The sequence below is a fragment of the Oryzias latipes genome, chromosome 7 (assembly GCF_053564925.1).
Source record: "Oryzias latipes strain Hd-rR chromosome 7, Olatipes_Hd-rR_3.1".
Lineage (NCBI taxonomy): Eukaryota > Metazoa > Chordata > Actinopteri > Beloniformes > Adrianichthyidae > Oryzias > Oryzias latipes.
The window spans coordinates 14,156,547-14,172,836 of record NC_136243.1 but is presented as its reverse complement, the minus strand read 5'-3'; the positions used below and the strand labels follow the sequence as shown (position 1 = coordinate 14,172,836).

The 16,290-nt window shown below is 41.1% G+C and overlaps 1 protein-coding gene and 1 long non-coding RNA gene across 2 annotated transcripts; one reads left to right on the top strand and one right to left on the bottom strand.

Moving 5' to 3' along the window:
* Nucleotides 1–382: 382 nt before the first annotated feature.
* On the top strand, nucleotides 383–8,511 carry scrt2 (scratch family zinc finger 2). Its single transcript, XM_004070869.4, has 2 exons — nucleotides 383–1,061; nucleotides 4,192–8,511. The coding sequence occupies exons 1-2, from the start codon at nucleotides 902–904 to the stop codon at nucleotides 4,989–4,991; spliced, it is 960 nt and encodes a 319-aa protein (XP_004070917.1). The 5' UTR covers nucleotides 383–901; the 3' UTR covers nucleotides 4,992–8,511.
* A 4,826-nt stretch (nucleotides 8,512–13,337) lies between these two features.
* On the bottom strand, nucleotides 13,338–16,146 carry LOC144993908 (uncharacterized). Its single transcript, XR_013657206.1, has 4 exons — nucleotides 15,663–16,146; nucleotides 14,411–14,487; nucleotides 14,273–14,332; nucleotides 13,338–13,443 (listed from the first exon to the last, which is right to left on the bottom strand). It is a non-coding gene; the product is annotated as an uncharacterized LOC144993908 (long non-coding RNA).
* Nucleotides 16,147–16,290: the final 144 nt, after the last annotated feature.

Sequence of the window (16,290 nt, the reverse complement as noted above, 5' to 3'; positions counted from 1 at the left end):
GCTGGGCTTGTCAACAGTGGTGGAATCTGCAGCAGCTTTGCAAAAAGGTCCAGCACTTCCAAATGCCCTGATAACCTCTCCTGTACCGTCGGTTTGCTCTCTGCGTGTGATTAAAGAGCGGACAGTCCATGGGAAGGAAAGATCTGAGACCGTCTGAGGTAACAGAGATGACTTGAGGGAGGCAGAGCTTGTACAAGACAAACATAAACTGTGCCACTTCATCTGAAGACAATGGGGGACAGGACACCAAGTGTGCTCTCATCCACATCTCCATTGTCTGCCCATCTCTTTTACTCCTCCTCTGAGCACGGAGCATAAGCGGGGTGAAAGAAAAAGGGGATGGGAGGAGATGGGGGAGCAGCAGGGGGGCAGTGGGGGTCTGGCTGTGTTCTTTCTCCTCTGTCTGTGTGCAAATGCACAGACGGTTCAGTAGTAATTTGATGTGTGTCCCCGGGGACATTTGATGGATTAAAGCTAAGCAGCTCCATTTCGCAGCACCACCTGATCTTCCACTGCCTGTGCCCCATATAAAGGCTGGCGTGATTGCTGATCTCAGCTAGTCTGACAGTCTCCCTCTCCCTCCTCTCTCTTTCTGTCTCTTCCTCACTGGTCCCTTAAGCCTGCTGCATCACAGGAGCTATCCAGTGCTGAACAGGATCGCTTTTCTTTTTTATTTTTTTTATTTTTCTGGTGGAAGCTGGGGAAACCAGAGAGTATCACATAGCATCGCCGTCCGCCTTGTTCTTCCACTGGTTTCCATTTTCTTTTTTTGTCTTATGTTTTTGACCATTTTACCCACAAGGATTACTACCAAGTCAGCTCTGCCCGTGTGCTTCCTGAGAGGGTCTCTTATTTTCCTCTCATGCGTTTTTCTCAGCACTCTGTGTTCATCCATTGAAACATGCCCCGCTCATTTTTGGTGAAGAAGATCAAGCTTGATGATTTTTCTTCATCCAATGTGGCCACCTCCAACCATCATCACCACCTGGAGGACTCCTTCACTTTTGCACGCTCCATCACAGACTCGGTGACCAGCCTTGGGGTTCGTCTGAGTGAAAATGGTGAGTTAACATGCCTCCAGTCTGACTCGCTCTAGTTAAAGATGCGCTAGCACTTGTGCCTGTAACAGCTCCGCTGCTGATTTCAGCATGCCTGACATTTCCACGCAGATGGTGTCCTCTTTTGTTTTTATTGGGTGAGATTTTTCTTTGAGTCAGCCAATAACACCCTTGTAGTATGTAAATCAAAGTGACATGTTTTATGCAGCCAGCTGATTTTTCTGCACCAACATCCAATATAATCCTCTCTGGAGGCACCCCACCCCCACCGCCGTGCTCCCAGACTTTTGTTTTTTGACTCCAGCAAAGGACAGACACAATTCAGGTCACAGCCACGGATTAGTTTATGTAAATAGGGAGCAAAACGTGTGTCTAATCAGCAGCTCCCCTTACGTATTTGGATGAACGCGGCAAGCCTGTGGTGGCTGAAAACGCGCGAACTGATGATTTCTGCTCATCATGTGGGCTAAAAAAAAAAATTCACGAAAATCATAGATGAGTATCAAATGATACATTCGTCCTTAGCTGTTATTGTCCTTGAGTTCCTGTCCGATCCTCCCTTGCCCCCCTCTTCCCATCCAAATGGAGCATGCACAGTTTCCCCACCCCCATCGCTCCACTACATCTTTCCCTTCCTTCCGGGCATTTGAAAACTAGCAGGGGTTAGAGTTTCAGCCATGCAGGCCCATTGCCGCCACAAGAGATATCAACACACTGTACAGTGAAGCCAGGAGGGAGGTGGGGAGCAGGGCTGAAGGGAAGAAGAATAAGGAAACCAAAAAATGCTTGGGGCAGCAGGGAGCCCGATCATGTGACTGAGATTGTACAGTAAACACGAAGAAAGGCGCATAACTGCACTGTGGTCAACACTCTGACCGGCCCCACTAAGCTCCTGTCAGAGCTGAGAGGCGACCTTCACTTTCGCAGGCTGCTTTAAGCCCGTCGCTTCCATTTTGTGGCTATGATTAAAGGGCCATATGTGCGGCTTTGTTGTGATTCCTTAAGACATTTTTGCGATGAGAGGCATCGAACTCCACAATACAATGTTGCGGTTGATAACCACCTGTTATCCAACATGTCAGAGACATAGAGGATTTTAAATCACCCTCAATATTTAGTTGACTTTATATTTTTTCTCTTTTTATTGTATTTTTATTGTATTGCAAAGTAGACAAATTAAAGTAAAGTCAACAGTTTAGTTGCAAAACTGGAGTTAATGCGTACTCCTAATAAGAATGCTTCTAGATTAAAGATATTTTTGAATTTATCTGGGTTTTTTTACTCTGCTGTTGTCAGACCTATTGTTTAACACTGTGAAAAATTACAATTACCCTTTTAATGGGACAAAAGGCATTTTTCTTGAAACAAAGAAATATTCTGAAGTGCTGACTTGGGGGGAAAAAATGGGGCGATATGAAATAATTTTCTACGTGGCGGAAACTCCTAACATCAGCACTTCTGCCATGCCGGGAGATTTCCTTTCCCCCCATTGTGGAGACATTTGACTTGAGTGTCTGTCGAACAACAAAGAGGGGTGGCTGAGAGGGTCCATTAATTACATGCTTGCTTTGCATTACAGAAATGAGTCTATGAGCTGTAAAGGCTGATACAGCGAGAGTCCTAAACAACCAGCTCTATGTCTGACCTTGAGTAATTGAAATATAGTAAACATGATTGCGCACTTACAGCTTTGTTAGTGGAAAATATATAGGCCAAATGCAGCGTAAAGACCCCTCAGGTATTATTTTATGATAATTGATAATGCTAAATGTAGAACAGGTGGATTAGATCGCTTGCCTCTTTTTAAGCTGAAGCAGGATTTCTACTTTTCATTAATGATTTACTTTTAAACCAATCTTTTTTTTTTGAGAAAGTGATGTTATTGTCAGAAAAACACCATCTGTGTGGGTAGAAACTGTGACGCCATGCGGTGCTGCATAATACCACGTGTGGAGGCCTGGTGTTTCCCTGTCCTCAGGTGTCACGGTCATGTCTTTGGCAGAGTGGGTGTGTGAAGTGAAACCCTTGGGAATGGAAAAGCTCTACAAAGAGAGCACTTAAACTGATTTCTTAATGGCTTGTTTCTTAAAAGCACTTCAACCCTGCTCGCTGCTGTACACAGGTGACCCTTTTCTCTTCCAACACGTGTGATGCCATGTCTCCCATTATCAGCCCCAAAGAAAACTGCACTCAATAAACTATTATTGTGCATTGCAGATACTTGATCTGATCCCAACATTATTTCTACTTTCTCCTGAACTCCACTCTTCCAGCAGCTGCACTATTTTACGGATGATAGCCTATTGATCAGTTCAAAACTTTGAATTTCATTAAAAAACAGTCAATACCTAATTTCCACTGCTTGATGCACACAGTGCTTAGGAATGGCCTTTTTCTGCGGTTATGCACTATTTGTCTCAGAAAAGAATTTTTGCCACATTTTACATTTGCACCTTTAAAATGCTTAAGCAACAGAATCCAAAGCGAGCAGGAAGAAGACGTACTATTTATTAGGGACCAGATATTTTCAGCATATACTGAGCTCAGTTTGGGTCCATTTAGCTGCCAGCAAGCCTTTTAGCTTCTCTGGCACTGAGCGGTTTCAGATGGAAAGGAAAGACATGAATGATGCCAATAACAATATTTCTCAGAAATGCTTTGTATTTCTTGTTCGGCACGTTTGACACACTCATGTATGAAAGTTTGCCACGTCAGATTTTGACCTGCAAGATATGGAAAATCTTAAACAGAGAAAGCAGTTTGAGGATTTGTCTTTTTCTTAAAAGAAATCTAAAAGAAGTCTTCAGTTAACTGTTGCACTGATATTTGATCCTCTGGCTTGTATTAGTATTGGTAGCACCTTTCAGAGAACGGATGTTTAATCAATGAATCTGCATTATTAAAGAAGGGCTTTACTTTGCATCTTCCCGCACAGGAAACTTCTTTAATGACCTATTATGAAGAGCTGGTCTTTTTGTGTAAAACTGTGACTGTGCTATAAACATTATTTTATGTGTGTTTACTTTAGCATTGTTTGCAAACCGTGAACTTTGTAAAAAATGTTGTTTGACCTTTCCTTCAAGTGAGCCTTGTAAACATTTGGCCAACTGAGTTTCTGTGCTTCCTATCTCAGGATATATCCAGGATTACATCACGCCATCTGTATTCCAGGGGGAGAAGAAGATGGAACATAAGTTGACTTCTCCAGTGTCAGACCCCCTGTACACCCAGGTGAGCAGTGGAGGCGAGTACTGCGACCCCGACCTGAAACACCCCGACAGCCCCCAGTCTGGCATGACAGCAAGCGGCTTCTACACTGGTGAATCGGAGGCCCTGGCCGAGGGTTACACCATGGATGCCTTCTTTATCTCGGACGGGCGGTCGAGGCGGAAGGGAGAAGGAGAGCAACGTGAAAGTGGCTCAAGAAGCAGCAGCGCCAACGGTGGGGTTCAGGAGAGGGGAGGGGGCATCCCCCGCCACACCTGCAACGAGTGCGGCAAAACCTACGCCACGTCCTCCAACCTCAGCAGACACAAGCAGACGCACCGCAGCCTGGACAGCAAGATGGCCCGCAAGTGTCCCACCTGTGGTAAAGTGTATGTGTCTATGCCAGCACTTGCCATGCACATCCTCACCCACGACCTCAAGCACAAGTGCGACGTGTGCAGCAAAGCTTTCAGCAGGCCGTGGCTGCTGCAAGGGCACATGCGCTCACACACAGGGGAGAAGCCCTTTGCCTGCGCTCATTGTGGCAAAGCCTTTGCTGACCGTTCAAACCTCCGCGCCCACATGCAAACACACTCTGCCTTCAAGCACTACAGATGCAAGCGCTGCAATAAGACCTTCGCTCTCAAGTCCTACCTGAACAAGCACTATGAGTCAGCTTGTTTCAAGGGCTCTGGAGACGAAGATGACTCTGGATCAGAAAACTAACCGCGAAGAAGAAGAAGAAGAAGAAGAAGAAAGAAGCTAAAATTTGAACCCCTGTTGTAGGTTCACAACCAATAACCCTGTTCACTCTGCCCTCCATGCCTTTTTTCTTCCCTTTTTTTAGAAAGCAATATTTTCACCAGGAATACGTGAAGAAACTCCTGTGTTTATGGCAAAGACAATTTCAAAAGATGCTGGATTTTTTTCCCTGCACAGTAGCTAATCGTCCACAGAAACATACAATCAAACAACCTTCCCCAAAATAGAGACTGTAGATGATAGCTGTACACACTTAAGCAACATGTGGGAACATGTACACACACACAGACATGCATGTACCCACATGCACACCATACACACCTACACAATTATATATGAGGCCTGGCATGTGAATTTTTATCAATGACTATAATGATATTGATATCAATAGTAATAATATTTAGATTCCTGATATTTTATAGGAAATAGTAATGAGAAAAAGGAAAAAAAAAAACATAAAAAAGGACTAATAATGTTCTTTTGTTTTTTAGAGACAAAATGACCTCTTGTATTTTTATGCTGCTTTTTATTTGCTAAGAATTGAATTCTTTTGCAACTGCCAACATGAAGTTTTTATGAAAATGTGAACTATGACAGTATTTGCAAAAAAGGGAGATCATTTAAAAGGTAAAAAGACAAACCCTTTTTTCACACCAATGTTTCAATTCAACGGATGTTATTTTTCTATGATTTTTCTAAATTTTATTTTTTTGTGCTTATTATCCCTTGTTAATTGAAAGCATCTTTGTAACTGTGGGTACTAAAAAAAAAGCTAATTTTAAATAAGCTATAAATACCACAAGTCGTTCAGTTCAGTTCTGTAAGAGCAGTGATTTGAAAACGCTGACCTGTTGAACAGGTCGTCGCCAACGCCGTCTGATCAATTACAAAGTCTCACCCTGATGTACAGACCTGGACAAGAGCAGTGAAAGCCAGACCAAATGATCTAATATTAAGTGCCATGTGCGGTTGACTCGTCTATAGCAATGCTAACTTGTTGTTCTTCCTCCACCGTGGTGGCTTGCATAAACTCTGCTGCCTTTATGGGGCATAGTCCAGTCTTAACAAGCAATCTTCACCCAGTATTTGAGGTGCAGCCGCTCCGCCAGTATTACCTCAGAGTGAAGGTACGGACTCAAACACCCTCAGTTACAAAGTGACGGTTAAATTTTCGTTTGTCTTTTTTATATGTGGCTAAAAGCTCCGCCCATGGTTTGTTTAGATGCATACCATCTATTTATCATGTAAATACTTTATTTATCTTGCTATTTATCTATTTATTGATTGATTGATTGATTTATTTATTCACATTATTTTTGTGTATTTATTGAAGACTCACCAATTTATCGTGTATTTATTTCTTGTCTATAATTTAAGAAAAAAAAGAACATCCATTGATCTTGTAAGATGCTGCTGATCTTCAAAGAAAATGTTTATATGCATGAAACTGTAGACAGTCCAAGGGACTTAGTTTTTAAAGAGGAACAATGTACAGTACCAGTGCTAGAGGACTTCCAGTGAATGAATGCAGAATGGTTTTTAGTTTTGTGGCAATAACTTGACTGATAAAGCAATTGACATGTAAAACAATCACAACTGTTCTGTTTACGATCTACTTAGGGCAATAAAAAGAAACAATGAAAACAAAAGGCGATAAAACTCCTCATCTTGCTGTTTCCTAAAAGCCTTTGTCTCCTTTTGACTGGAGATTTTTAGCTCGAATGGTCTCTAAATTTCTGGCAACAAGGTTTTTTTGGGAAAAGTTTCATCCAGAAATTTAAAAGTCAAAAGTGTAGCTCCACTTAAGCCACAGAAAGCAAAAAACAAAAAAGGCGATTATTAAATTTCAAGACAAATTGAATTTAAATAACACATTTTTAAAACTTTTTACATTTAAAAAATGAACAAACAGTAAGTATAACATTCAGATACAGTTTAAATTCTTCATTTTTTCAAAATGTTTTGTGTAATTTAACCAGATGTTAGAGGTGGCAAAAGGATGTCTCCAAAAAGCATATTTTTATTTTAACCATAGCGGTGAATTACCTCCTAAGAACAAGTTTCCGCAGGGCTATGTATAATAAAACGACGCACAGAGACTCACTTCCAAGTAGGATTTGGAAGTGCGTCACTGGTCTCCTCCAGTGACCCCCCCTCCCCCCTCCACTGAGTCCACATCTTGTCCCAACTGCCCCTAAACGGACACAGTGAGCATGAGATGTGGTGAAGTGGGATTGGCGGAGGGTGGCAGAGAGTGGGAGGATAACAGGTGTTTGTAGACAGACTGCAGATAGGGAGCGTAATTGAGTCAGGGAGCGACCTCCAAGGGGAAGGTCAAGCACCAGCAGGCAAATGCACTGTCAGCGATTTGCATATTCCACCATCGCAGTAATGCTTAGTTCGCCCTGACCGAACATCAGAGACAAAACCTTAGATGAATGAAAAAAAAAAGAAAAGACAGAGGATTGAGGAGCTTCAGCTCTGTTTGTCCGCCTTTTCCTCTGTGCTTCACGACCATCCAGTCTTGTGCTACAGCTGAATCACTGCATGAGAGCATCCAAACCACCTGCCTCCTTGATTATCTTGCAGAACACACAGTCTGGCAGATTGCAGTTTTCCTAAACAAATGATAAAATCTATGCTTCCAAAAAAGTTATTTTGTGATTTTGCAGTGTGAGAGAAATACATAATCCTCTAAAAAGTTGAGGGCTGGGTCGTTCTAAGACATCCAAAGGTGCTGCATTTGCTAAACACATCCTAACATGTCCTGTACCTGGCAGCATTAAAGATCTTCCACTAGTTTTAGAGACAGATCCATAATTGGACACCCCCAAGAAGCATCTCCTGTATTTAGAGGGAGAGAAACATTGTTCCTCTTTGATGGTTTTGTAAATAAAAAATGTAAATATATCACAGCAATAATATGACAATGCATGTAGACCTTGAATTGCTCTTTTTTCTATTCATGTTGTCTTTTTTTCTATTTAAAAAGAAAAAGACAAAATACAGGTACCAACTGTAGTCTGGGTGACAATGTAAATCAGGGAGTGTCTTGATTAAGAAGCAATCTGTTATGAGTTCAAACTAAAACTTCCAACTCTGTGTACTCTCAAAGATTTGATCATTTCTGTATATTTATTCTGTCCTTCGTATCCTTTTGATTTATGTGCCCGGCTTGGCTGCGCAATGAAAAAGTGCCAAAAAGTATGATTTCCATGACAAAAGCCTTCAACATATGGTTGGCTGCTTGAAACCTTCCATATGGTCCTCAAAGGAGGGAAAAAAAACCTGATTAAGATTTTTTCACTTTCTTTCTCATCTTGTCTCTTTCTCTTTTACCTCTCTCTCCTTCTGTTGCAGTCAAACATGTAGAAACTTAAGCCATGATTGCTGAGGGATGTTTGGTTTTTTTTGCTCTTTCTGCTACAATTAATAATGACATCAATAGCAATTATAACATTAATAAAAACAATAGCACAAGTAACCTTCAAGTCTAGTTGTACTTTCTTGTAATTAGTCAAATTCTATTGTTTTTAAACAGGATATTCTTGTATTTTCTTTTTTTTTTTTTTTGTTAGTCCTTTATTCCTGAGAAAACACACACTCACCCACGTTCTCTGCAAATGTTCACACTTAGCCAGTCTGGTGTCTGTTTGGAGTAGCTGTTAGTCAACATTAGCACAGTGACTAATTATATTTAGACATTAATGTGCCTTCAGCTGCAGCCTCTTCTTTCAACTCTAGCTGAATTTTTACGAGATTTACTACAATTTTTCCAACTTCTCATGTAATATTTTATGGCAGAAGAAATTCTTCGCTGCGGCTAAAGATGGCAATGGTCGCAGGATCTGACAACACCAATATAGCTTAGAGTAGGAGTTCTTGAGATGTCTGCGTTCTCAAAAGCAGAGGCATCTGTTCCACCACTATTAAGCCCTTCCTGGTCATTAAATTTTAATGGAACATTGATTTTTATGCTGAAACTACCTTCCTGACTGACTCAAAAGCCTAAGAAAAATATGGAACAAAATAAAAATGAATCATGACAGAGGACAAGAATTATCATTCTGGGCCCTTTCTTGATTGGTTTCCAGGGAATATACAACACTTGGATTCAATCGCTTGTGTCCTTCGGTGTCCTCCAGCAGCACAGCAGCAGCATAATGAGACAGCAGGCAGAGCGGAGCAGGGACACTGTGCTCCACAGCCCTCGCTTCATTGAGGAAAAGCAACGACTGTTGCTTCTCTGCTAGTTGTGCTGATTAAGCCAAACGAAATAACTTTTATCTCCACATTGTGAGTCAAAGTGTTTGCGGCTTCGCTGCGATCTGAGCAAGAAACGGCACCACGGCTGATCCAAACCACCACAGATCAACATTCATGTGCAGCACTTGCTCAAACTTTACCCCAGCAGATGTTGTCCCTTATCAGATTTTATGATGAAAGTAAATAACTGATTTCATTACATGGCAATGGACTGTAAAATGGGGACCCATGGAATCCAATTACATCACCCGTGGGTGTGCTGTGTGTGTGGTAACAATCAGCACAGAGAGGCAGGTAGGGCGGCTGTGGCTCTGCATACATATCACTGCAACGCTCCACAGGCCAACGCAGCAGCCAGCACCGCCCATCAGCGCTCACACTCCCAGGTAAATTATTAAAAACAACCTGCAGAACTGAGCACGCTATGTTCACACTTCAAAGATATTGAGCTGAGAACTCCCATATCTTGTAAGACAGGGTTAAAGTAAAAACAATGCCTTCATTTACTATGGGGTGAGAGGTTGTCACAAGGTTACTGCTCTCTTCCAGAGCCGTGCTCACACCGGTTTAACCCCGTTAACAGCTAAATGGGGAGCAACTCTTCAGCCCTGAAGGAAAGCAGAGTTTACATATACTAATTGTTCAATTATTCAAGCAATAATAATAGTTGTGGAACCTGGAGGGTTTTAAAAAAAAACATTTTTTGTTTTCATTGTATATCGGTTTGAACACAATAGCTGCCAATGTTTTTAAATCTATCAGTATCTGCAAACATATTGCCAAAAACATTTTTTTTTAAATATGGTCAATAATGTAAAACATATTGGGATTAAATTTGTAAATATTCAAGAACTGTTTAAAAGGGAACTGATATAAAAAATTTTACTTCAGTTTTACATTACCAGACTTATTTTGCATTTTGTGTGGCATGAATCTGGAACATTTCAAGCCTGAAATGGAAAAAAAAACATCCTTTTTTTGTGTTTGATCATTTCTTCAGCATCATGTAAAAATACTTTTGTTAAGTCAATTGGGTTAATTTCCTTGCTGATTTGCTGATTCTGTGTATTCAATGTTTTGAACCAAGACACCTAACAGTGAGAGTCAATTGACAACAATCATGGAGTGATTTTGGAAGGGAGACTGCTTAGCCTGCATATTATCACAGCTGGTTTTTAATTTAGTGTATACATAATGTGATCATCTTTATCCTTCTTAGTGCCTCTGAGTCAGCTCAACCCAGCCTTGCTTCAATCATCCCAAAATAAAGACCTCCAGAAAACCTTGAACTAAATTTAAAAAATTCCCCAGAATCTAAATAATCATATAACTATCTCTTTATTTGCTCTTTTCTCCCCTTGGATTACTTCAAAAAGACCACAATATATTAAAAAAATGTTTTTTTTGTATTAATATGTTGGTCAGAAAACATCTTATGACAGCCTTTTTTTATCATTTCATGTGGCAAAAACTACTAATCTACTCTTTAAAAAAAATAGATTTCATGAAAGTCATGTGTTATTTCTTAATTACTCTTGGAAGGAGCTGTTTTTCCATAGTTCAGAAGTGTGGAGGTGAAACAACAATAATCTACAAGTTATTTTTCCTGTACACACTCACACACTAATGCTCTTCACACTACTTTCACTTTCTGAACATTTGGCGCCATCTGTTGGTCAATCACAAACTTTCCGTATCAGTTTACCCCAAAATACTGGAACAGAAACATTAAACAGAATTTACAGTTTAATTCTATCCGTAACCCTTGTGCTATCCTAGGCACTTTAACATTGGGAGTTGGGTCATCTAGACCCACTAGACAGTGCGCTGAACCTTTTTTCTTCAATGATTTGTGATCTTCACTGGTGTCCATGGATTACATGAAATCTTTCCACCTTTATCCACCTTTGTCATGGTAGGGAGAACACGTCAAAGTAAGGGTGGGGTCATCTAAGATAGCACAAGGGTTAAGCTGAAAAAGAACTTTAGCTATTTCCGTTTTTTATTTATCTTCTAAATAAAAAAGAATCATTGTCATCAACTGAAGCATAACATAAACAACCTGCATGCAAAGGGCTCAAAGTCATTCAACAAGAACTTATAACAACGGGCTTTAGCTCGTCAGGACTGACTGAAACTGCTGCTTTAAGAGCTAACAGTTTGTCTTTTCACATTCTGCATCACAGGAGAGATGCTCATTAAAAGTGCCTCCATTCCTCACTGTTTCATCAAGTGAGACTGCCAAGCTCTTTAACTCAGTGTTCTTGATGTTTGTGCTGTTTGTGTAAAACCCATCTGTTTCCTCCCCTCGCTGTTGGCAGAGGGTCCACCTCATCCGTATGCTTCTCTTTTTGAAGTCATGTCAAAATCTCATTTTTATGCATCTAAGATATCCAACTTGTCATCAGCACTCAGGCAAAAGTCAAGGAGGGCATTCCTGAAATAGCTCTTTTCTTCTTCCTCACACAATGCACCGCAGAAACAAGGACAGCAGACGATTCAGACCCATTTGTAGAGCCGCAATCACAATTTGATTATCACTCACCAAGAATAATCAAGTCATTTTAACAATCCTTTATTTTTTTAAACAAAATAGACTGTGTCTGTTTCTTAATTTGAGGGCTATAGTTTTTTTAGGGCATCAATAAATCCAGAAAATATTCATCTAAATAACATCTAATGGGGAAAAAAAGTTTCTAGGGCTCACAACTGCCTTACTTTATGTACTTCTTACATTTCCCTCTGTGGATTTGAGTGTTGATAGTTCAGCCTTAACTGTTCAAAAAATTGTGCTTCTGGCATTAGAGCAAGGTTAATGAAATGAACCAAGTGGAATTGGGAAGACAGACTGCAGCCTAATCCACGCATAAATAACCTCACTCCAAAGCTCCACTTCTTCCTCGTCTGGATTAGATACTGAAGGAGACATTTATTTCAAGGCAAGGAAAGATCATTAGGCAGAAATCTCATTCAGGGCAGCTGCACTAAAAGGAGAAAATAATTTCACAGATTTAGGCAGCAAACGACATCGGTGAATAATCAAGATCAGCGCTCAGATCGGTCACACAGCGGCGTCCGCTGTTGCTAAATTCTATTATGATTTCACACATCTCACCCATCAAAAAGCTATTGTCTGAAGACAGAAAATCACCCTCAGAATAATTATCACTTTAAAAGCATGTCAATGTTTTATAAAAAGAGGGAGAGACGGCATAAATAAATATAGCTCCCTTTCTGTCAAAAAGCTGGCAGGTAATTTTCTCCAACTGCTGTAAGTGTGACAATCCCATAGGGACTAAAATCTAATATTAACAGCAAGTCATTATGTGGGAACTGTTCTTCCATGACCTGCTGCTGTACCTGTGTGACTATCTCAATCTGAGTAATTGAGATGCGTTAGCAACTACAATGCAGTTGTGCTGTGACAGCTGAGGGTCACGTAGAGTGTAGTGGGACTCCAAACACACCTCAACACTGCGGATGATTTGCATGTCGGATTTGCATGTGCTTTGACTGACAGTGTCTCTTCTTAACGTGCCGTGCTGGTTTATTTTAGTGTATGATGAGGTGGCTTTTGAATGACAAAAAAAAGCAGCAACTTGAAGACAGCATTTAGCAGCTAACACCCACGGGGATTTGCCACTATACTTACAAACCATATTGCTGTTATTTATACCAAAATACCAAGTCATGCAGCCAAAAAGCTTCTTACAAACCTCAGCTGTATTTATGTGAAATAATAACCAGATTATTGCAGTTTCTGAACCAGATGGTGAGGCCAACATGTTTATTACGCTATGTATTACCACCTTAACAACAATTTAGACTTGAATTCTTTTTAGGAGAGAATAATAATGATATCACCTATAATAAGAAAGAATATATGGACCTCTTTCATGTTGTAACTGATCCCCCCTGTGACTAATTATTCACATAAAAGGCAGCAGTTCGAGAACTTTGTAATTCCACACGATTATCTGTCTGCTGTTCAAGCAATCATTTTTAATTGTCTCATTAAAAGATGTTGTAGCTGAGGGTTAGAGAAAACAACAATACTTGGTTTTCTTTTTAACCGATGCAGGTCTTTGAAGTCTTTCCCCTACCTGTGCAGAGCTGTGATCCCAGACGTCCTTTTTGTAACCACAGCAACCTGGAATATAATAGATTACCTCCAAGTCATTAAGTTTGAAGAAGGCAGGAAACGGTTGACAATACAAAGAAATTACCTCATTAAAAACTATTGTTTTAAAAATTGACTGTTTTTTGTTTTCTCCTTCTCCTTTTCGCTCTTTGCAACTGCATGAGTAGTTGGTGGGATTTTAAGGAGAAGCTGTTAGGATGAATAAATGTGTTTAGAGTTTGTTGTGAAAACAACACATGCTCATGGCTCCTGAGGTGTTGGAAAAAATCATTTCGGCGATATATCGCGATGGTTCATTTGGCGATACTTGTATCAATTCAAAATGCTGTCAAGATTAAATTTATTTAATTATTTATGAGCGTCCTTCAGCGTCTGACTGTTGTTTTTCACTTAAACCTCAGAGTACTAGTTGGCATCAGAGCCCACTGAACCTCTCTGAGCAGCTATACACCACACAAAACAACAAGATCTCAGCGAGAAGCTGCTTTTTTGTTGTTATGAGACATGCACTACTTAGATTTTACTTGGGGATGGGTACCAAACCCAAACTCTGTGCCATGTTTCTGCCAGTATCATATAAAAATTCGGATTACTGTGCTTTATTGCGGGCTTGTTTAAGAACGAGTGAATCAACCTCTCCCTCAGCCAGAGAACTGTCCCCCCCTGCTTTAAGACCACTACCATTGTCTCCCTCCCCAAGAAGAGCCCTCCCACCTGCCTGAATGACTACAGACCAGTAGCACTCACTCCAACCATTAAGAAGTGCTTCGAGAGAGTGGTGCTGACCCACATTCAGAGCAGCATCCCAGACACACTAGACCCCCTGCAGTACGCATACCGGCCCAACAGGTCCACCTCAGATGCCGTCGCTGCAGCACTGCACACCTCCCTCTCATACCTGGAGAATAAAGACTCCTACATCAGGATGCTCTTCACTGACTACAGTTCTGCATTTAACACATTTTTTACTGCTCACCCACAAATTGTTCTCCATTGGACTAGGACCCATCATCTGTGACTGGCTCCTGGACTTTTTGACTGGCAGGCCTCAACCTGTTAGAATAGGGAACAAGACTTCAGCCAGCATCATCACGAACATTGGCACACCACAGGGTTGTGTTCTCAGCCCCATTCTCTACACCCTGTTCACCCATGACTGCGTGGCCTCTCATAAGGAGAAAATCATCCTGAAGTTTGCTGACGATACCGCCATGATAGGACGCATCACGAAGCAGCCTACGGGAGGGAGGTGGCCACTCTGGTGACATGGTGTGAGGACAACAATCTCAACCTCAACACAGACAAGACAATGGAGATGATAGTGGACATGAGGAAGGAGAGGAGGAACCCTCATCAGCCGCTGCTTATTCGGGGTCTGAAAGTGGAGAGGGTGAGCAGCTTTAAATATCTGGGGGTCCGACTTAGCCAGGACCTCACCTGGACACTCAACACCACACAGCTCGGGAAGAAAGCTCATCAGTGGCTGTACTTCCTGAGGAGGTTGAGGAAGTTTGACATGTCCCAAAAGATCCTCAGCAACTTCTACAGCTGCGCTGTGAGTCCATCTGGACCAGCTGCATCACAGTGTGGTACGGCAGCTCTACCACCATGGTAGAGCCTGCAGACAGTGATGAAGACTGCATTTAGGATCACCAGTACTCCTTTGCGCTCGCTGCAGAGCATCTACAAGCGCTGGGTCTACAGAAGAGTTGCCTCCATCATCAATGACCCCACCCATCCGCAACAAGGTCTCTTCACTCTCCTCCCCTCGGGACGGAGGTACAGGAGTGTGAAGTGCAGGACCACCAGACTCAGGAACTCTTTCTTCCCCTCTGCCATCAGACTCCTCAACAGCTGACAGGAGTCTAACAGCACCTTTGCACATACTCATTATTTATTCCTGCTCTTACACCTTTATATTCAACATCCATGTGTATCACACCGTTAGCTCATATAAGTCTCTATTGGACAGTTACTCTCAGCTAAATTTGCACATTTGATTTGTATATAGGTTTAGTCATTTACTGATGCATTGTCATATTACATATTATGTGTATTTTCAGATATCGTGTATATATCCTACCCTATCTTTGTTTTATTTAATTTAACTTTTTGGCATTCGGAGCAGACAGTAAAGTAAGCATCTCTCATAGGAAACCCGTTGTCTTATGACAATAAACCCTATTAAATCCTTTGAAAACACATTGGAGTTTATTTTTACTACTTACCGATACTTATTTGGAGTCAAATAACTATACTTCTCTCCTTTACAAATACAAATACATTTGTTTACTAAACAAATCAACTAACTAACTAGTTAAGTCCGTCCAATATTTAAACAACGTAACTTCTTCACCCAGTGGATTTCGGGGGCTTGGTGTACCAATGATTGACAGTCAGAACAGCCAATCATATTGCAGTTAAGCAACCGGAAGTTGTCCAAACAGAAGTTTCAGGAAGTTGGGAAAAGCTTATATGTTACCACATATGTTTCGCTTTGTTCAACGCCGTGTGGTAGTATTAAAGTCGGGGATTCTTTTAAATAGAAACATGTCGAAAACGGCTTGTGAGTTTGGGACAAGTTGTACCACTAACAGTGAGGCTAACAGGTCGATTCATTCTAGTAATATTGGGGAGGTTCATAATGTTCCTCTGAACATCATCATCCGACCCTTTCCTCCTGTGCTGGATGAGCTAAAAGTCCAGAGCCTGATGGACACTATAAAGGTAACCGCATCATTTCATAATCATGTCTGCCACCTTAAATAACGATCATTTATTTGAAAGAGGAACATCGCATAATACTTCATTTTGTCACCGAGAAGGGTTCTTCAGGTCTTCTTACGATGATGTAGT

What these genes read in the sequence shown, in the direction of transcription:
- scrt2 (XM_004070869.4), top strand. Translation starts at nt 902, where the DNA reads ATGCCCCGCTCATTTTTGGTGAAGAAGATCAAGCTTGATGATTTTTCT. An exon ending in GGTTCGTCTGAGTGAAAATG is followed by an intron (nt 1,062 to 4,191) that starts GTGAGTTAACAT and finishes TTCCTATCTCAG; the next exon opens with GATATATCCAGGATTACATC.